The sequence below is a fragment of the Micromys minutus genome (assembly GCF_963924665.1).
Source record: "Micromys minutus genome assembly, chromosome: 29".
NCBI classification, from domain to species: Eukaryota; Metazoa; Chordata; class Mammalia; order Rodentia; family Muridae; genus Micromys; species Micromys minutus.
This window is the reverse complement of record NC_137964.1, coordinates 13,240,932-13,263,902: the sequence shown is the minus strand read 5'-3', so window position 1 is coordinate 13,263,902 and position 22,971 is coordinate 13,240,932. Positions and strand designations below refer to the sequence as shown.

The following is a 22,971-nucleotide window of genomic DNA, read 5'->3' as shown; positions in this document are numbered from 1 at the left end:
ATAGCAACAGAAAAATAGGGAGAATTTTGTTGTTGTTGTTGTTTGTTTCCAATATTGGTGGCAGAGACTGAACTGGGGCATCATATAGTTAAGCGTGACCTTTATAAGGGAGCTGTACTTTAACTTTGGTACCTGACTTCTTTTATTTTTATCTTTTGTAGGAGAGGTATATATATATATATATATATGCCAGTGGCTCCTGGAATCTTTTTGAAGCCATCCTTATAACTCTGGTCACCTATGAAATCAATGGCCAATAGTACAACAAAACCCCATCCCAGAATAGAAGATGGCTAAGGGAGTATATTGTTTCCCACACAAGCTTGAGGACCTGACCGATTGGTCCAGCTGAACTGAAAAGCTCTAGGTTTAGTAAAAGACCCTGCCTCGGCAAGTAAGGTGGAGAGTGTTAGGGGAAGACACCATACCTGTCACTGACCTACACACACACACACACACACACACACACACACACACACTGACCCTTATGAGTAAACCTAACCCCCTACTTGAAACTATAAATCTTGTTAGTGTCTACTGTTAAAATATATGTGCATTTCCTCATGATACTGCTAAAATTTAACATCTTAATTTAACTAAAGAGTTTTAAAGAATCTGACTAACATAGTTAGCACTAGCAAGCTTAGGAGTCCCCATAGCTTTTACAAGAAATCTGATTTTCATTAAATTGCTCCATTATGGGAAAACTATTCCTTTATGGAGAAAGTCTGGAATAAAGTAAGCCATTAGAAAGCCGTAACTGCCGCTCAGCAGGCGCAGCCTCAGTGTGTTTTACTGATCAGGCCGAGGGTCCCTCACCCGAAGTGCTTGGACCACAACTGTGCCAGACATTTAGAGATTTTTGAATTCTTGAATATTTATGTAGGGGACACTGGGTGAAAGCGTCACATTTGGAGTGCTCTAAAAAGCCTAAACTTTGTTACTTTTGGTGCTGGGATGGAAACCACACCCTGTACATGCTAAAGCATGCATCCTGAGTTACCCCAGCCCTGGGTATGCATAAGTTTTTCAGTATTTATGGTTTTAGATGTTAAGAATATTTCAGATTTTTGGATTAGGGAATCTCAATTCCTTGCTTTATGAGGTACTGGGGCAACAGAAAGAAGCAAAAGAAAATAAAACAAAAAATACATTTTATGTGACACATATATATCATAAATGGAGTTCCAGGTTTTTCTGTAGGAGCACATCTTGGGGAATCCTGTCTACTGCTGCCTCAGCTCAGTACAGCTGCCATTTGTCAACTTGTGTTCAATGTACAGGAGCTTTGTTCTCGCTTTGCAGGACTCAAACACTATGTTCTGGCTGCCTGTCACCTCACCACTGCCACCAGGAGAAAAGGGACATGTTGCACTCAGGGGATGTACAAAGAAGGAACAAGGATCACTGTCAGTTTTGAACAGAGCTTTCTGGCGGTATTGAGGATCCCAAGGCCTCACTCACAGGGAGGATTATTGGCAGTCGCTCTACTGTTGATCTGTATCTTAGCCCTTTAAGCAAAACTGCGTAGTAGGAGCAGTTGGGATTTTTGTTAACAACCTGGGCTGATGTCACATGTAGTTTTCAAATTGTCATGTGACGTTGAGGTTAGAGGTGAAGTGTTTCCTCGTGCTGGGAGCGTGATGGGACTGTGAGGCTGTACTTACCTCTCCTTCTCTGCAAAATCATTTTGTAGCTTCTGCTCCTTCTCCAGAGCGATGGTCTCAGCCTGACTCTTGAGGGTCTGTTCGTATTCTCGGATTTTCTCCTTAAGTGCTTTTATCGTAACCTCTGCAGAATGAAAGACAGAAAACCAACAGTAAGGGAAGCGGTTCCTTGTAGCTGGGTGAACCATGCTTTGGTAACCTGCCGGGATTGCTGTATTTTAAACTCGAGCTTGTCCAGGCCGACACAAAATCAATGGTTATGAGTCCCTTTGGGGACCTTTTACTCCCTCAATGTGAAATTGAACTTGTAGTATTCAAGTTGGGGAGGATCTATGGGTTTTGCCAGGAAGGATTGTGGTGGTCCCTCTAGCACACTTAGAAAAGGGGGAAATCGATGGTAAAACGTCTTTCTGATGCATCTTAAGTTGGCTCTCTACAGAGGGCAGACTGGTAAGTTTGGTTTAAAGACTCACCTGCATGAAAAAAGTATAAATATTTTGGAAGAGGAGTCAGATACAGACCTCATCATCCACTGAGACAGCTTTGCTGTTGTTTCTTAGGGTGCCACTTGCTGAGCCAGGGATGGGGGAAACCAGTATAGAGTTTGGGTGCTGGTATACACTCTGCCCTGGCCACCTGCTTTAGTAGATGAGGGTTCCACACAGAGGTCTGACACTATGGGGCATGAGAGGGGACTGTGGGGTGTGGAAGGGACCTGGAAGTACCTGTGAGAAAGGGTGGCTGAGGTAGGACCACCTGCAGGTCTACTGGAATGTAGAAGCAGGGCCCATGCAACTCTCAGAAGTGATTTCCCACCCCATGACACACTGACAGCCATCCCTTCAGTTACTTGAGCTGAGTACATTCAAGCAAAAAACAAAAACAACAAATAAACCCCCCAAACTCCCTAAAAATAAACAAATAAATGAATGGTTCAGGGTCCCAACTCAGTGTGATCCTAGGACAGGACGTTGCCACCTGCAGCCCTCTGTTCTAATAGTCAGCCTTATGGGATTCTGCCCATTGTGATACCAGCCACAAGCAGTTGAGCCATCTCTTACAAGGTCTACTTGAGGACTCTCCTCACCCCCTCATTCCCAGTATCTGGCACAAGCTGAGGTAGAGAATGGAGAAGCAGAAACTGGCAGGCCAGACAGGGCTTGAAGCCCTAGGACTCCATAGTGCCATCTGTCAGGCAATACGTACACTGTGTGTCTCCATGAACACTCACAGGGAGCAAATTAGGACTGGAATGCAGGCACACACCCGTAATGCCAGCATCCGTGAGGAGGCTGAGGTAAAAGAATCATTAATTGGTGGCTACTTTGAGCTACATAGTAAGTTTGAGGACAGATTCAACTATATAGTGAGTTTGGAGGCAGCCTGAAGTACAGAATGAATCTGAGGTTAGTCAAGCCTATATACAGTGAGTCTGACATCAGACTGGGCTATATACTGAATTAGAGGTCAATCTGAGCTAGACAAAACCCTTGTCTCAGAGTGAGCAAAAAGGGCATGTCACTGGAGCTAATAGTAGGAAGAACTAGGAGCTTTGCTTTAAGTCTGTGTAATGAACCAGATGCACATATATATCTGTCATTCAGACACTGAGAATTTTGAAAGAAACAAGTCCTATTGCTGAAGAGGGTTGCTGTGGGAGAAAAAAAGTCTTGAATTTTTTTTCAACTCATAAGGATTCCAACTCATAAGATCAACACCTCCCTTTTAAGTGACACAATGCTGTCCCTGTAGTCCCAAAGGCCACTGTCTCTTAGTAGAACCAGACCAAAGTGGGATCTGACCCCCAAAATTTCTGCATCCCATCATGGATCCAATCTCCAGTTAGTGTGTGATCATAGACCTCACAGACTTGAGGACAGCCACAGAGCCTTCTGCCCTCACACTCTAGGCTTGTCCTAGCTTTTCTTACATCAGTCAAGACTCTTCCTGGATCTTCCCAGACAGTGCCCCTCCCGAGTCTGTCTCCAACAGTCTTAAAGGCAAAAAGGATGTTCTTCCCAATCCTAGTCATTTAGCTTTTGATTAGTTTTCTAAAAGCTCACTCACTAGCAGGGCGTGCAGAGGAGCCAGCCAGGCCAATACCTCTCCCTCCTACCTAAGTCCTCACCCAAGTCTCCAGAACAAAAAAAAAAAAAAAAAAAAAAAAAAAAACATAGACACACAGGGAATTTGGGAGTTGCTTTATAAACCCTGTGGCTGTTGTTGAATTGGGCTTTTTCTTCAATACACGGAAGCCAGAAGGCTCTGAGGCTTTTTGCATTGTTTATTTTAATTTTGTTTTAAATTAATAGAGACTTGAACCTAAGACTTTGATGATGCAAGGCGGGGCAAACACTCAACCACTGAGCCACCCCTCCAGGCCCTCACTGAAAGATTTTCAACCACTGAGCTATTAAAGAGCTTTCACTCTCTTTCTGCTTTTTATTTGTGAAACAAGTTCGAACTAAATTGCTCATAGTAGCCTTGAACTCAGCCTGTAGCCGGGGCAGGCCTTTAACTTTGAATCCTCCTACCTTGGCTTCTGGAGTAGCTAGGACTGTTATTTACACCAGGTCAGGTTCTAGGATTTTGAACACACTTGGTTTTCAAGTATAGGATAAATTTCCTTACGTTTGTCCCCGGCTGAAAAAGCCTTTACCTTCCATGCCTTGTGATGCAAGGTAGCCCTGTTTTGTCTCTCCCTCTCCCCGCCTCTCATGAGATTTATAATGAATAGATGAGGTCAACATGGGAGGAATGGTGTGTAAGCACACAGCTTGCAAGGATGAGTCTTGTCTGGAGCCTTAATGGATCAGTAGCAATTACTAAATGACTTACTGTGTATGACCCTTTGATCAGGAGCTGGCTGTCTGACAGGTGTCGCCTAGAGGCGACACATCAGTCTTTGAAAAGACAGATCCTATCACAAGATGATACAGGAGGAATTTTCAAAGAATCCCAATCCGGCCCAGACCAAGGGCAATAAAATCCTATGTAGTTATTGCGGGAGGAAAAGTTTAGCTGTGGCATAGTTAGGCAGTGTCATTATCTTTGTTTAAGAGATTCGGCTGCTTGCCCCACCCTGGCTTCATGAGGAGGGTAACAATTACAGCCAGTCCCAACACTATGAAGAAGGCAATTAGGATGGGGGTGGGGGTGGGGGAGGGCAGAAAGTACAGCCAGGCAGGCTTTTGCCACCGACCTTGATTTTTCACCTCAGCAAACTCCTTGTTGTACTCTTCTAGTGTTTCCCTAAGTTTCTGGTTCTCTGTTTCAATGTCGTGTAGACGCTGCACTTTTATTTCCAGCTGTTGCCCGAGGTCCAGGGCTGGTACAGGATCTACACAACGGGAGAACACAGGTCAGCATACTTAACCCAGATCATTATCCGGGAAACACTCTACCACCAAGCTATACTCTTGGCCCCCCAATGGTGGATTCTAGACAAGCCTTCTTCTCCTGAGACACACCCCCAGTTCATTACCAGGGAAGTCCAAGTAGGTGTTGTACCTCTGATTCCCTCTGAATCCTTTATCGGCAATTCTAGGCCAGTATCCAAAAGTCATCTCCTGGAGACTCTCTTGGGGCCTAGATTCCCTTTTCATAGCCCCCTTGGCCACTGGTGAGGTACTCAGTCCAAGATCCTCAACACGTGGAAATGGGTGACAACAGAACTCACTGGGATTTGCCAATTCTGGTGGCTGGGATTCTTTAAGGATTTTCACTCACTGGTCAGAGAGAAGACACAGGCATATTGAGAGGGAGGAAGAGGTACCAGGAGAGCATATCTTATGTACAGAGCCTTCTCTGGGGACACTGGTCCATGGAGAGGTGCCTCTATGTTAAACGAGTCTAGAAACTCCAAGGACCTGGAACTAAGGGAGTTGCTCAGGCTACAGAACACTTGCATAAACAGGACTTTTTCTTAGAAGAGTCTCACAATGACACTACAGAAGTGGTACTAAAGTTCAGTGAGAAGGAAGGGCTGGTTTGGGTTGACCTGGTTGACTGGTAGGCCCGGAGAAAGCTGAACTACGCCTGCTGACTCTAGGTGATCATTATTCTACATACATGGAAACTCTTGGAGAGGGCAAAGCACCTTAAGGTGCTGTAAGTACATGCCCTTTATTTTACTTTATTTTTTGAGGCAGAGGCTCATGTAAACCATGCTTGCCTTGAACCTCTGATCTGCCTGCTGTCATTTCTCATGTGCTAGGATTAGAGGCAACACCACATTTAGGTCATGTGCTGCTGCAGATGGAATCCAGAGCCTTGTGCATCAGTGCTTTGTGCTTGTTGAAGTTTGTGGAAGATCTACCCCTGAACTGTATCTACCGCATGATGGTCCTTTACTGATGCTGGGTGTTAAGAACAGTCACAAGTTCTAAGACTGGGGACAAGTGGTGATGACACCACATCACCCTTATAGCAGGCCTGTGGCCAGCCAGCTAGGAAGCCACCAAGTTCCTCTGAGAACACAGAGAGCAAAAGAGTATCTGGGCCAGTCCTGGGAGGCCTTGTGAACAAAGAACATGAAGTTTGGGGCTGGGGAGATGGTTTGGTCAGTAAAGGGCTTGCTTGCTATGCAAGCATAAAGACCTTATTTGGAGTCCCCAGCACACACACAAGAAGCCAAACATGGGTAATCACAGTAGTGCAGCGGAGACAGACGGATTTCTCTAGCTTACTGCCAGCTAGCCTTGCAGTTTGTGAGTTCTAGGCCAGTGAGAGATGCTATCTCAAAAAACAGGGTAGCTGGCTCCTGAGGAAACAGAACATGAAGCTGACTCTGGCTTCCACATCCATGTTCCTTTACACTCACACAGACTGGCCCTTCTCTCCAAAGTAATGATATCTGCCATCAGATTTACTTAGGGTTAGATTTTAGTCTACAGTTGGAAAAAGTAGACAGGCAATTTATCGAACTGGGTGTTGGCTTCTGACTTTCCCAAGAATTCTCAGCAGAAGGTGGACAGACAGACAGACAGACAGACAGAAATGCTCTCAGTCAATATGATCTTCCTTTTCCTTCTGTTTAGGAGGCAATTATAGCCCACCTGCTGGGCTCCAGGGGAACACACCCTTTGGAATTCTGAGAGTAGAAGAATATCCAAGTCACAGGACTTAGAAAAATTACTGAATCTATTTGTAGCAGGGGCGCCAGCCTCGCCTAGGAGCGGCTGTGGAGATTTAGTCTCCTCTCAAGGAATGCTAAACACCACACATGGCAGATCAGTGAGGGTATATATTCAAGAACTCATTTAACTTTCCATACCAGAGTCATTAATTTTTCAGACCACCCCTGGTTCCTGGAAGAAGGGCTGGCCTGGAATTCTCTGCGATGTCAATGTGTCCACAGCTTACTCCATGCGTCACCAGGATGTGCAGAGCTAGAGTCTGCAGCCTGAGGGGGCCCAGCACTGGGGCCTAACACCAACATTGTCCATCATGTGATCTCAGGCTTGTTGGACACTGATGCAGCCTGTATACACAGTCCCTGCCTGTCTCCCTTTCTCATTCATGACTTTTCATTATTATTTTAATCCGCATTAAAATATTTATGTTATGTTAGATTGCTAGAGCTATTTTGGGAACATAGTTCTTCCAAGCAGAAGTGGCAATAACAAGAAAAATGGAATTCTTAGAACATCCCAGGTACTTTTTTTTTTCCTTTTAATTGCACTGTATTCCCAGGAAACCTGTATCCCTCTCTGCACACCCCCCCACCCCCTGTGTCCTCAGGCTGGGAAAATGGATTGAGAGAAATGAGCACTATGCCCACAGCCTCCTTTATACAGAAGGACAGTCTGAGCTTGGTCCAGGTCAGGGATGAGGAGGAGGAGCTGTACTTGCAGAACACTCTAGGAATGTTCACTGAAATTGCCTTTTCTAGCACAACTGCTAGTGCCAATTCGACTTCTCAAGATCTAAGGTTGCATTCTGTTCACATGCATGTGTGCATGTGGAAAGGTGTTGACGATGGGTGTCTTCCACAATCTTTCTCCACCTTGCTGAGACAGTGTCTTTCATCTGGCCAGGAACTCACTAAGTAGGCTAGGCTGCCTAGATAGGCCAGGAATCCACCAGTTTCCACCTCCCCAGCTCCAGGGATCACCAACGCACAGGAGCTGTCTACATGAATACTGGGGTTGAATGTGGACCTTCATGCTTGCCAAGCATGTTACTGACTGAGCCATCTCCCCAGGCCCCTCCAGGCCATTCCTATTTGAAGGCCAGGACCCACTGTGTCTGCTTCTGATGAAAAACTAGCTTCCATCTTGCCATTCTGCAGGAATCCAGTAACATGAAGAGAACACACATGTTATGAGCAAATAGTAACCAACTACGCTGTAAGACAAATTCTCAGCACTCCCACTGTGAATGAAGTTCTGGCACTCTTGGACTTAGTCATTACAGCATCTATATTTAATTTAACAGGACTAAAGTTAATGGCAAAGTAGCAAAACTGGCCACAGAATAGAAAGGGAACTGAATGTTCAAATAGTTTGATGCATTAGACTCTCAACTTTATGACGGTACGTTGCATGACTAAAGGCCTACAGCATTGGAATATTGTTTTGGGATATGTAAAAGCCACTGGTAAAGTACCTCTTAGGCTTAATTTTTATTATGTGTATTAAAGGAACGGCTAATTACCACATGATGATATAATAGTCCTAGCATGTTTGAGCTGGAGACCAAAACAATGAACTTTCAGCACGCCAAACCCCGACCTGCATGTTAAGCTGGGGAAATCATAGCTTTCTGTCTCGTTAACGATTTCCAATGCCATTTAAACTCCACACAAGCATTGTTAGGTCTCAGGCTGTACGTCAGAAGCCTCTCAACTCAGCAGTTCAATTACAGAATTGTCTCAGGGAGGAGATAGAACACACCCATAGACAGAAGAATAACATGTAAAGCTCTGGAAGCCACCTGTCCAGCCTCCAATCCAACATGCTTTGCCACTATCCCCATCCACCCACCATGACAAACTCAAAATCATTTTATGATCATCTGATAAGTTAATTCCTGAAGCAGGCTTGGAGGTAGTGTGCAGTTCGTTATGCAACTCGAGACCTTAAACAGCATAATTATATAACAAATAACCCTATCACCTGGATTTATTCAGCACATTTTGCTAAGCGCGGTAACATTGGCTCATTAATTCTAGTCATCCCTGCAGAAGCTGGGGGAAGGCATGCTGAGATGTGTCAGGCACTGGCATCTCCCCCAGGGACAGGGATGGGAAGGAAAGCTGGCCAGGCCAACAGGTATGCAAAATGCTAATTATGAATGCTACTTCCTGAGCCAGCAGCCACCTCAATTATACTGTCTCTTCATGCACTAATTTAACAAGGGTTTCCTAAGTGGCTACATGATCTGGGAAAGGCCAGGGTTGGGCACTGCAAGGGACACTGAGCCAAGTCATCAGGAGCCAGTTTCCCTGGAGAGGTAGCCTAGGTAGCATCAAATATCAATGGGAAAGAAAAAAACAAAAACTAAAACAACTGTCACTCTAAAGATCACATGAGTGGAAGATTCCATATAAATGGGCAAAGAGGAGTTTTTCTTTTTTCTTTTTTCTTCAGCTAGAGGAGACAGATACTTGAGTAGTTGCCTTAATAGAAACACAGGACGAGTAAGGCGCACAGTGCCGGCCAGGATCAGAACCTTTCATCACCAGTAAAGTAACTGATGACGTTAATTTTATGACATGGGGTTCTGGATGCTGAAAGAATAGTTGATAAGCAAGACTAGCACTGTGAAAGGCTTGCGGGGGGGGGGGGGGGGGGGGGCTAAAGGTGTATAATATATATATCACACCCCGATACACGAACCAAAAACTGACAGGAGAGGAGAAAAGAATGGGTACAAATTTTAAAACTCCATACACATCTATTAACAACAGAGATGCAAAATCATTTCTTCCTGTGGTGCTGGGGAAGAAACTCAGAGCCTTGAGAATGCAAGGTCACTAGGCCACGCCCCAGCCCCTCATGGGGAGATTTGAGGCAGGTGCTCTTCTACCAAGAAACCTAGCAAAATGTCAGTATGAATGCAAAATGCTGAAGAACACTACCAACCAACCACTTTGATGGCCCCACACAACTGCACAACAAGTGTTCCTTGAGTGTGCACGGGGAATATCAACAGCAAGCAGAGTTGCAAACAAGTTTTGATAAATTCAAAAGAACAAAAATCATCTCTGGCACATTCTCTGGCCACAGTGGAGTAAAACATGCACTGGACATCTTAAGAACATAAAGAAGGAGCAAATCAAACACAAAGTAAGCAAAGGAGATTGGGGAGCAATAAAACTGAAAAGGCAAAGAGGAAAAAAAATCAATGCAAACAAAAGCAGGTTCTTAAAAAAAAAAAAAATCATTGAAATTGATTAGCTCCTAGCCAGACTGATCTAGAAAAAAACATAGAATTTACAAATCCCAAGATCAGAAAATGCCAGAATGGATATGACCACAATCCTGTAATTTTTCTTTCTTTCTCTCCCCCACTCCACTCTCTTTTTGAGATAGGAGGTCTCATTACATAGTGCTGGATGAAATGAAAGTCAGTATGTAATCCACCAGCCAGTGCCTCCTGGACTCTGAGATGAGAGGTGTGCATTACCACAAGTGGCACAACATTCAGTCTCAGAGGGGAAAAAGAAAGAAAAGTCCCAGGCCTAAATAACTTCAGAGTTTAACTATAGGAGTGTAAGAAGAAAGAATAGCAACGTTGAAGGAGGAACACTTCCCAGCTCATGAAGTGAGCTCAGAGCCTTGCCTTCTGGTTAATAAACACAAAAAAATTGTATTCTATATTCCTTACAAATTTAAAGACAAAAATATTTAGCAAAATGCTAATGGATTGATTCAGCCAATTTTGTTTACTCTTTCTTTCATTTTTTTATTTGCTCATTCAGTAGTGTTGGCGATTGAATCCTGTCTGTCTGTCTGTCTGTCTATCTATCTGTCGATCTATCTTATCCATCCATCCATCTATCCATCCATCCATCCATCCATCCATCCATCCATCCATCCATCCATCCCTTGCCCCAGTGGTGGGGATTAAACCCAGAGCTTTGTACATGTTAGGTAAGTACTCTACTACAAAACTTGCCTTGTATGTATGAGGACCTGCATTCGATCACCAAAACACATGTAAAAAAGCTGGGGTGGGGTATTTGTGGGGGGCAGCTGGTGGATGCCTCTAAGCCTAGAAACAGGCGTCTCTGGGGCTTGCTGGCCATCTACTCTAACCTAATTGGCAAGCCTTAGCTCTCTGTGAGAGACTGCCTTAGACAAATAAGCAAGCAACATCACCACCACTAACAAAAACCCAAGGTGGGCAGCTCCTGAGGAATAACACCCAAGGTTGATCTCTGGTCTCTACATTCACACACTCAAATACAACCCCAGTACACTGGGGATAGAGCTCAGTACTAGAATGCTTACGTCACATGTGAAAGGCCCTGAATTCAATACCTAACACCATTAATAAAGTACACACACACACACACACACACACACACACACACACACACACAAACTTTGAACGTTTTAAAGTATTTTAACTCCCTTCGCTCTGCACCACTGCTTTGTGTGTGGTGCACTGGGGACTGAATCACATTAGGCAAACACACTGTCACTGAGCTACAGCCTCAGTTTCTCTTTACTTTTAATTTTGACACAGGATTTCATTAAGTTGCCCACACTGTACTTGAACTCCAAAGAACTTTGCCTCCAAAGAACTGGGATTGTAGTTATGAACTACTATGCCTGGCTGTAGCTTCTTATTTTTAGAATGTGATATATAGATTTTTCTCTTCAAGATACACTACTATAATTGTCTATGCATATTATATACATAAAATAAGAATATCTTGGGGCTGTGAATCCCAAATTTTTTACTTGAGATAAATGGCCATATCTCAGTTGGTAGAGTACTTGCATGGCACACATGAGGTTCTGAGTTTGATCCCTAGCCCCATATAAACCAGGCCTGGTGCCACACATCTGTACTCAGGAGGAAGCAGACGATCATCTAAAGAAGATTGAAGGTCATCCTCAGCTATAAAGTGAGTCTGAAGCTGGCCTGAAGATAAATAAAGATGTCTGGCCAGTACTCTGGATTGGTGGATTTGGTTACTGGGCCAAGTGTGGCCAGTAGTATGCAGTAGGAAGGGGTGTGCCCAGGGAGCAAGGAATTATGGAGATGTGGATGAGGGAGGTAGTGGCAGGTGTGGTAAGAGGGGCTTAGATGTAGGCCAGCTTCTGCAGGTGCATTTATTAGAACTGAGGAAAGAACAGAATCTTTAATGACACTTGCATGGAGGCCAATGTGTCTTCATCATGGTAACACCACTCACTGTCTTGGAGGGTAGTTGGGGACGTGTGTGTGTGTGTGTGTGTGTGTGTGTGTGTGTGTGTGGTCTTATGCTCCTGAGGAGTTTCAGAAGTCTCTTAGGACAGCGTGTCAACACTGACAAGGAGGCTGAGGAGCAAGTCCTGGCAGAGGAAGCAGCCAGGCCCAGAGTGTGACCAGATAGAGTCAACAGGCATGGTCACCTTTCAGGAAAGTCTGCCTCTGTGGGACTAGAGCACAATAGAAGAGAATGTTTGGGCCAGTCTGGGGCCACTTACAGACTCTGGCTAAGTCAATGACTCTGGTCCTCCAGCACTTTAATATAAACATTTTGTTTGGGCGTCTCTGTCCACTACCCAGACAGCTGGCATGCCCAATAAAGGGAAGCAGTGTCAAATAAAGAGGTCCCAAAGTTACTGAAGGCACACTGACCGGGCTGCACTGAAGCTGTAGAATGACAAACCAGCTTCAGATCTGGCTAGAACTGTTTATGTCAGGGATGACTTGGGGATGGCAGTTGGACTTGTGGCAAATGGATCTACCACATACTGTGAGGACTTAGAAATGCCATCTTAACAAACCCTGGACCCATGTTTACATGGAGCTCTGCAGGCAACACAGGGCTGTCCCCTGCCACAAGCTTCAGGATAAATGTGTTCCTTGTGAGCACCATCCCAGGAATGACATCACATGCAGGCCAACTGTACTCTTTGCCGGGACACTCTGGGCTAATGTAATCATACGATTACATAATTAACCCAGCTGTCTCATTAAGAAAATCAACTAGAATTCAGGGCATAATTAGTTATATGACAATTAGCATGTTGATGAGCAGCCGATGAAAAGCTGTCTAGATACCCAGTGTGCCAGGACCACCCCAGTTATGTCTGGGCTTGGGATGGGGGGTAGGAGGTGGGGAGGAACGGGTGGGATGAGGCCACACACCTTTGTGTACAAGCACACCAAGAAGGATTCCCTGGGTCAGTTTGGGGAGTTCACCACATGCCAATCAGTACAGCCAAAGGCTTGGGTGGGCAGGACCAAAACAGAAGGCACTAAAAATGAGGAGAGTGTGCTGAAGCAGCTGGCACAGACACAGACATCCACCTTGTAACTTTCACTTCTTCAAAGTGTTTACAGCTCCGTGTTGGGTATGTGGCTTCCTGGGAAGAACAGTTGTATAGCATGTACAAAGCCCTGGTCCTACCCCTGTACTACACTAACAGGACATGCAGACATACATCTGTAAACCCAGAACTCAGAAGGTGAAAGCCAGAGGAGGTATAGAGATGCAGAGACCAGCATGAAGTCCATGAAACTATGTCAAAACAAACACATAGTTTATAGTAGATCAGTCACGTGCTAATAGCATATAAGAGATAAAAGATGTGCCAAATTTGTCTGGTGTCCTAGTCACGGAGAGTGGAAAAAGCTGTCCCCTGTCTGGTTTCCAATTCTCCAGTGTGAGGTGTAACTGCTTCTTGTCCCTTGTAGCAGCTTCAGGACCAGCTCCAGGCCAAAGAGTCACAGGGAAGGAAGGAAGCAGCTAAATGTCTGCCTGTACCAAGCTGCACTGCTCCTCAGAAGTCCCTGGTTTCCTTGTTGTCTTGGTTTGGTGCCTGAGGTTGTTTCTTAGTAGTATGAATGAAAATGTCCCAGGAAAACAGACAGAATACCTATGAGGGTGACTGTGCAGGTCTCAGGCCACTACAGTCACTATGCAAGGGTGAGGGGTGATGGCCTAGTTTGGCAACATCAAGAGTCGTGGATCACCTGAATTAGACTAGCCTGCTGGGAACAAACAAGAACAGCCACATTTTTCTAATCTACAAGGCTAGCGTACCAATAACATGGTGGCATGAAAACCAAGAGGCAGATCTAACCTACACATCACACCCTGTCTGCTTCCCTGAGTGTTATTTTATGGCCAATAGGGAAGAAGAAGGAATGGAAACAAACTTTCTAATCTTATCTGTAATGTGTCCTCCCCAGAAAGTAATGGTACAAAGGACCAGATGGCTATTTAATCCTTGTGGAGGGACATTAAAAACAGACCTCAAGCTGAGGCTGTAGCTCTGTTTGTAGAGTGCTTGCTTACCACGATCTGGGTTCGACCCCGGCTGAGTAGCACATGAATGGGCATGGCGGTGTACATCTGTAATACCAGCACTTGGAAGGTGGGATCAGGAGTGCAAGGTCTTCAATGGCCACGAGTTTGAGGTCAGCCTGGGGCTACTGAGACCTTGTCTCATGGGGGGAAAAGATCATCTCTGGGTCCTCTTAATGTGGCTAGTCCCCTCGAAGAAACTGCTCTTAAACGGAATTCTATCACTAACCTTGGGTGCCTGGAGACACAAGCCTTGTACAGAGTTTCTGTCAACTTTGTATAAAATTCTGAAAATAGAATAACCCACAAATGAGCTCTTTCTAGGAAGTTCTTGTTTAGCTCTCCAGAAAACCTATGCTATATTGTGATGGTTAATCTTCATTGCCAACTTAACTGGATTTAGAATCACCATAAAAATACAACTTTGGATTTGTTTATGAAGGTGTTTCTAGAAAGATTTAACTGAGGAATGAAGATACATCCTGGGCTGGGGTCCTGGACTGACTGAAAAGGGACAGCAAGCTGAGCGCCAGCATCCTTCTCTCCCAGCCTTGGATGCCATGTGAGCAGCTGCCTTATGATCTTGTCACTACGTCTCCCCTCATGATAAATTGTACTTCTTAACACTGTGATCCAAAACAAACCTTTCTCCCGAAAGTTGCTTTTGTTCACAACAATAAGAAAAGTAACCACCACACAGGTGCTTTTCAAAACCCACAGGCTAGTTTCCTAAGGTGAATCTAGCAAGTTGAGGTGGTTCTTACACCATGGTTTGGAGCCCTGTTTCATGAGGCGATAAATATTTTATAGTGCTGGTAATATGCTTCCGAAGACTTCAATTTTAAAAGCTCCCAGGCACTGTTTTTGCATTTGAAGGGTCTCATTGGTAGGAAGTAAATTGCCACTGAGTCAGGAGTAAAATATGATACTTGCAAAGTGATTGCAGAAGACAGGCAGCTTGTAAAGGGACTTTACCAAGAAACTTTGTAGCCAAGGCCAAGTTCTGTAGCAGTAGCAACAAACTTGGTGCCCTTGTCTCATGTCTTAGGACTCTTGTGTGTATGTAGTGTAAACGTAGGTATTCATGTGCATGCATGTAAGTGTTTGTGTGCATTGTTCTCTGCCTTATTTCTAGACACAGGGTTTCACTGAACCCTCACTTGTCTGATTGTTTGGAAAGTGACAGAATCACACACACACACACAACCACCATAACCTAGATTTTTTGAGTTGTTACACACACACACACACACACACACACACACACACACACACACACACACACCATAACCTAGATTTTTTGAGTTGTTGCTGGGGACTCAAATTCAGGTCTTTGTACTTGAGTGGCTAGTGTTTGGGAAGCTTGGGCAGGATTCAGAGCTTCAGTACAGTCTGGGCTATGACAGCCTTATCTTTCAGACCTTATCTCAACACACACTCCTGCACACACACCTACCCCAAAAAACTGCTTCAAGAACTTTCCAGACCAGACATCTAATCATGTTCTAGACAGTTTTATGAGTACAGTACATGCAGGCAGGTAACTGTGATCTTATCTGTGATGCTTTGGCAAGGGCAACCTTCTCATCAGGGTTTCTATTGCTGTGACGAAACACCACGACTCAAGCAGTTTTGGGAGAAAGCAGTTTATTCAGCTTACACTCCCATATCACTGTTAGTCAATGAAGGAAATTTAAACAGAACAGGAATCTGGAAGCAGGAACTGATGCAGAGGCCATGGAGGGTGCTGCTTACCGACTTGCTTCCCATGGCTTGTTTAGCCTGCTTTCTTATAAAACCTAGGACCACTGGCCCAGGGATGGCACCACCAACAATGGGCTGGGCCCTCCACATCAATCAATAATTAAGAAAATGCCCTACAGGCTTACCTACAGCCAATTTTAAGAAGGCTTTTTTTTTTTTTAAATAAAAAAAACTGAGGCTCTGTCTGCTCTGATGATTCTAGCTTGTGTCAAGCTGATATAAATAAAACCAGCCAGCCTAGAAACAGAGACTTGGAGTACAAGTGATTATTTTGCTGATTTATGTTGCCCCCCTCACAAGCGTGCAAATAAATACATTATTGCAGAATGAAAATCTGAAGCAAGTCACCCACTCAAGGTTAATGACTGGCAGATTATGCATGCCATCATGATACTGCCTGGAACCCAGGAAAATTCCTGCTATGCTATGTCATAATATTCCAGCTGTGGGAGAGGGGGAACCCTTAAAAAGCAGAGACCTTTTCCGTCTTATCAGTTAAAGATACAAGCTGTTTTACTCAAAACATAATTGTGAAATATCTTCTCTACTGAGCAAAGTGTGTGTGTGTGTGTGTGTGTGTGTGTGTGTGTGTGTGTGTGTGTGTTGCTGGGGAGTGGGGGAAGGAAAGGACCTGTGTATCTGTTGGGACTGTCAGTTCAAGCATCTATGTGACAGACTGCCAGGAGGTGCTGGCAGAGTTAAGTGTCTTCAACTGCACACCTTAAACTGTGCTTTGCACTGGGGACTTGTTGGCATCAAGAGACCAGCCTGAAACTCTGCCTTGCCATTAGATATGAACCCCAATAAAGAGAGATGATGACCTCAAAAACGGAGAGCTGAACAGAGGGGAAGTTCTCCCAGGGGGAATCCTATCAGGTCACAATACTGGCAAATGGTTATGACACTTGTACTTGTGCATCAATAGTAAAAAAAAAATTAGCTAGGGTTAGTGAGGCATGCTCAGAACCTTAGCACCAGCTGAGACTGGAGTACCAAAAATTTAAGGTGCATACCAAGAGCTAGGCAGGCTATCCTGGGCTACATGAAACCCTGTTTGAAAAGATGAAGAAATTGGGACAAGTGTTCCCAGGTAAGTTTATTTACTAACAAGTCTGATGACCTGAGTTTGATTCCCAGGATTCACATATCGGAAAGAGAAAAACAACTTCTAAAGGTCCTAATGTCCATACGTGTGCTGTGAGGTATGTGCGTAAAAGCACACACATAATAAAAACCAATTAAGAACAAATAACTAAGAACTTAAACTGGGGTTACAGATGTGGCTCTGAGTAAAATGTCTTCTTGTGCAAAGCCTAAGGCTCTGGCTGCTTCAGGCATGCAGCACACAGCTGTAATCCCAGCAATAGAGAGGCTGAGGCAGGAGAATTATGAGTTCCAGGAGAGTCTGAGTGACAGAGGAAAAATCCCATCTCAAACAAATCCTCAGCTGTCACTGGGGAAACAGAGGCAGGTGGATTTTAAAATCTCTACCAGTAAGGCCATATTGTTGTAACTTCTGAGATAATGACCAATAAAATTTCAAGTCTATTTCGAAAGGTCTAGCCAGTATCTTGAACATGTTGGGATTTTGTTTAATAGTTGATTGTTCTTGGTTTTTGGAGACAGGGTCTGGGCTGGCTGGGATTATGTCAACTTGACACAAACCAGAGTCAGAGTATCAGAAATATTCCAGATTAAAGAAATGCCTCCATGAGATCCAGCTGTAAGGCATTTTCTCAACTAGTGATCAAGGGGGGAGGGCCCAGCCCATTGTGGTGGTCCTGGGTTCTATAAGAAAGCAGGCTGAGCAAGCCAGTAAGCAGCACTCCTCCATGGCCTCTGCATCAGCTCCTGCCTCCAGGTTCCATCCTTGTTTGAATTCCTGTTCTTTTGTAATAACAAAATCATTTACTTAATTCTCCCCCCCCCCCCCTTTTTGGTCATGGTGCTTTGTTGCATCAATACAAACTCTAAGTCGGGGCTCTATAGAATTATTTTTTATTTGCCTACAGAACCAGAAAGAGGAGTCAGATCCCTGGAGCTGGAGCTATAGGAAACTGAGCCACCTACTATGGGTGGGAACTTGACTCCAGTCCTGCAGGAGCAGCAATGCCTTGACTTAGCTGATAGAGGCAGTCTCGTTCTGAATTCTTTATGTAGCTAAAGGTGACCTTGAATTTCCTGGCCTTCCCTAGTGGTGGGCTTACAGGTGTGGCCCACCACACTTGGCTTGGGGAGAGGTGTGTGCCTTTTTTTTTTTTTTTTTTTTTTTTTGGTTAATATGGAACAGTCAAGGAGAGGCTAGAGGTCAGAGTCAGGTGAATAGACAGGGTGTAGGGAGATCCTGGCTAAATGCAGGCAGGACAGCTGTTCAACCAAAGGCAGGTGCCAGCATTAAGTAAAGCTATGGAATGAAGGATTTGCCAAGCACATGTGCTGGACCCTGAGTGGAAGGGCTGTGTCAATGTCTTTGCAGCCACGAAAATCTTTATAGTCTGACATAAAAGTTAAATGAAAATTCAGGGAGCTATTAAAGCACTCCATGGCAGTGGCAAGACAATCTGCTATGGAATAGTGGATGCTGTCTGGTATTTCAGATGCTCTAGTGAGCTCATTCCCACAGGAAGTGTCAATCACAGAAGCAAGGTGCACATTTAACCCAAGAAGTATAATGAACAGGGAAACTCTTGAAACATACTGTGTTCAAGTTTACTCTACTGTAATTTTTTTGAGACAGTTTCATGTAATTCATGTTACCCTATACTGAACTAACTTACTATAGAGGCGAGGATAACCTTAAACTTCTGATCCTCCTGCCTACACAGCCTAGTGCTGGGATTACAACACCACTCACCTGGCTTCACACAGCATTTTGGAAAAATGATTTGATACATCCATTTGGATGTTCATTGAGCAAATATTTACTAAATTTCTATTCTACTATATGGCTGACACTGGAGTAGACACCTGGGAGATGATTAGAGATAAAGACACATTGTTTCAGTGTCCCCTCTAAAAGAACCCAAGACTACCAAGTACAGTCATTCATTCATAGCATCACATTCTGAAGAATGAGTCATGAGAGTCAGTCCTGAGAAACTTTCCAGAAGCTATGGCAGGGAGGTATCACTAGGTGATGGTCTTATACTGTTGTTGTACATGTGGTCCCTTGTTGACTAAAACAGTTTTGTGTAGTGTCCAACTATAGTCATAATAGCAGTGTACTTTAGTTCAGTTGATAGACTGCTTGTCTAGCATGCATGAGACTCTGGATTTAATCTCTACCGGTGCACGCTTATAATCTCAGCACTCAGGTCAGGGAGGCAGGAGGATCAGAAGTTTAGAATTTCCTCAGCTACTTATCCTGAGCTACATGAGACTCTATCTCAAAAGGGGGCTAGCATAGTAATACACATTTGGGAGGCATCTGGGAGGCTGAGGTAGAAATTTTGTCTTCCTGGACTATGGAGACCCAGAAGTGGTGTCAGGACAAGGTAGACATTGTAGGATGCAGGGTCCTCATGTAAATTAATCTGTGGGTCTAGAGAGAGGAGATCTGAACCAGGCTTGGGCATCTGCAGTGTGAAGAACAATGGCAGGAGCTGGGATATACATGTCCTACAGGTAGACGGCTAGGATGTGGGTAAGCAGACAGATGAGAGACAGTGTCACTTAGAAGCAAAAGGGACCAAGGGACCAAAGAGGACAGTGTTCCTTAGGTGGGAATAGGGACCATTAGCCATCGCAGAGGACAGCCCAAGAGACAGCTGGTTGTGCAGGCTTCTGCTCAGGCATGGGAGCTGGAGAGAGATAAAGCCGACTCGCTGTGGTGACTGCTGGGGAGAGCTGTCCAGGGCCCCTGGAGGGCTCTGTTAACTGCCTGGCACATACTTTTTGTGTGCCTGTTGCTGGGTTCAAAGCAAGAGAATCAATCTTGGCCATGAGGCAATTCCCTTCTAGCAGACGCCACCAACAAGGAGCTAGAAAAGTCAGAGAAGTGCAACTCCAGGCAGCATGACAGCTACTGCCACCTCAGGACCTAGCTTTTCCTGGGGCTGGCAGCCCTGCCTGAGCTCCTGGTACTGGCACGTAGCCCTGGCACAGGGCACGTAGATGACATACCTGTAGACTTCCCCAAGCTTCATATGATAATATGACTTCCTGTCTCTCTCAAGTAGAACTCAATATGTATTCTACTAGACTGCAGCCTGAAGCCCACAGACAATGAAGGCTCCCGGACCCCTGCCTGGCTGGGTAGCTGTCAATAAATAAAGGCTATTGACCAGGCCTTTCCTGGAAGCCTCGGCCACGGGATTACCTCATCTAAGTAATCATCAGACTGTATGACCCAGGGCAGCTTCCTAGGTAATTGGTCAGATCTGTCAGTGCACAGAATGTCTAGCTGAGGGTAGAATCGACACACCTGAAATGTAGGCATGTTTCAGATGACTTTGACTTCAGACTTTCCAGTAGACCATGCTGGAACTTCATGTGTGGCCAAGAATGACTTTGAGTTCTTGGTCTTCCTCCCTTATCTCCTTAAGTGCTGGGATTACAGGTTTGTACTACAGTGCCTGGATTTATGTGGCTGCAGATCGAACCTGGGGCTTCAGAAATGCTAGACAGGCACTCCATCAACTAAAGTACATTCTCAACTCCAAAATAGTAATAAATCTGATTTAGTCTATCTTCAATGTGAACTTTAACTCTCTAGCCTACTGATTCCTAATGCTGCGACTCTTTAATATAGTTCTTGTGGTGACCCCCAACCATAAAATTACTTTGTTGCTACGTCATAACTGTAAATTTGCTAGTTATGAAACATAATATAAATATCTGCTATGTGGATCCGTCCAAAGGGGCTGTGACACACAGGCTGAGAACTGCTGCTACCCCAGCTGAGTGTGGTGGCACACATTTCTTTAGCTAGCACTTGGCAGGATTGCGGTAAGTTAAGAAACTAACTTGGACTACACAGAGAATTTGAGGTCACCCTTAGATGTACATTACAACCCTGTTTCAAAAACATGAGCCGGTGATGGCTCATGGGTAAAGGTGCTTGCTTATAGGACCTGAGTCTGATCCTTGGGATCAACAAGGTAGAAGGAGAAAACAGACTGACAAGTTGTTCTCTAGTGGACACACATGCTCTGTGACACATATTCACTAATAGATAAATGTAAGAATAAAATTCTCTAGCCCAATATAATTATGAAAACTACCAATACATAAAAAGTCTTTATATATAAATATATGAGACTTTAATGAGAATAATTGTGTTGTATGGGAAACTAATGCAGAATATAATTACAGATAAAGAATCCAACAACCTGTTAAGTAATTACTTAGCTGGGAAACTTCACTAAATCCTGGTACAAACTTGACTTTGTGCAGAATATAAGTTTTAGTTTGAAAACAGCATCTGAAATCAAAATGGGGGTAGGCCTTTGGTGCAAACAAAGCAGGACTGCCCACTTCAAGTAATTCTCCGGCTCACCAGACCCCAGCTTTCATCTGGAACCGTCCACTGTGGAAGCCTGCAGTGACCACAGGGAGAGGGAGGGACTAGGAAATGAACAGTGTGGAAATAGCTGTACTTTTCTATAAATTCTGCATCCTGGGAGTGGACATCACATGGTTCAGAGAAAAAATATTCTGTCTTACACATGAGAAGCAAGACCATAACATTTCATGAAAAATGAAATGAAAGAAAAGAAAATGTAAGAGGTATCTATCAAATTGGTGGAACTTGAGGAATAGTGTGTTGGTTAGTTTTTGTCAATAGGGCAACACTGGTTAGGGTTAGGGTTGACCTCAAATATATGGGGTAGTTTCTTGACTAGTGATTGACATGGGAGGGCCCAGCCACTGTACGTGGTGCCACCTCTGAGCAGGTGGTTTGGGTTGTACAAGAAAGCAGGCTAAATATCCATGGAGAGCAAGCTGGCAAGCAGTTTTCCTCCATGGTCTCTGCTTGAGTTCCTGTTCCAGGTTCCTACCCTAGCTCTTTTCAGTGATGTACCCATGACCAGGACATATAAATCAAATAAATTCTTTTCTGCTCCAAATTAATTTGGTTCCCATTTTATTACAGCAATAGAGAAGCCAACTAGGACATGCAGTGTACTCTGAACACCAAATAATCTACTTATAGTTCAGAAGCCTCCTTGTGGGTCATGAGCATAGTCTTCAAAAAAACTCTGGTCACATACAAACTCTTACAGAAAATCATAAGGTCAGAATTTAGAACTTAGAGTACGATAAACAACTAAGTCAATAAAAAAAATGAACACGAGAAAGTAGTCACCACTACTATGTCATTCCCACATCTTACCCACTTTACAGATGAGAAAACTGAGATTCAATAGGGAGAAAAATACAATTGAGACCTCACAACAAGCCCATGGTGGGAGACTACATTTCTTTATTTTCTTGTTTGGTTCAGCTCTAAGAGAGAAGAGCAAAGCCTAAGGTGGCATTGGTGAGGTGGCTGTCAGCAAACACAAGCACCAGGCCCTTCTTACAAGGAATGAGAACACCCTGCAGGCACAAAAGAGAGATTTCTGCTTTGTCAGTGAGTCTATTATAGGTGATATACGCAGTTACCAAACAGGGCAAACATGACTGCAGCCCTTTGGTTTCCTTGTCAGCAGAGGAAACATGACTACCTACGTGACTCTTCCTCCAGGACTGAGTTAGGATGCATGTGATCATCTCTATCCTGATAGATTTTCAATCACATGGAAGCTGAGGAGTGAGAAACCCACCACACAGCCCTCAAGGACTCAGATGTCGTCTCCTTGGAGAATTCTTGACTAGGAGCACTGAAACTTGAACACATTCCTTTAAAAGAAGGTGCCACTCAAATCCTTAGTCACAGTGAACAGGACTATCAGCTTTGACTCTTCAGTGAAAGATATGTTTCCAGGAGCCACTGATCTGTAGATCACACCACGTGTGCCGTTAGTCCCATTTGCAAAGTCTTGCAGGTGGCATCTGCGCTTGAGAGACTACAATAGAGCACTTACCACAGGCCTAGAGCTTCTCTGGGACACACAGCATTCT

General features: G+C 44.3%; 1 protein-coding gene across 10 annotated transcripts in view; it reads right to left on the bottom strand.

Moving 5' to 3' along the window:
- CUX1 (cut like homeobox 1) overlaps nt 1–22,971 on the bottom strand; it is a gene marked incomplete at both ends in the record, with an annotated part of 307,656 nt that overhangs the window by 118,744 nt on the left and 165,941 nt on the right. For all 10 annotated transcript variants that reach the window (XM_080941110.1, XM_080941102.1, XM_080941104.1 and 7 more), the window contains 2 exons: nt 1,668–1,791; nt 4,870–5,007. In XM_080941110.1, coding sequence (XP_080797236.1) covers nt 1,668–1,791; nt 4,870–5,007 — 262 coding nt within the window. The remainder of the gene's footprint in view (nt 1–1,667; nt 1,792–4,869; nt 5,008–22,971) is intronic.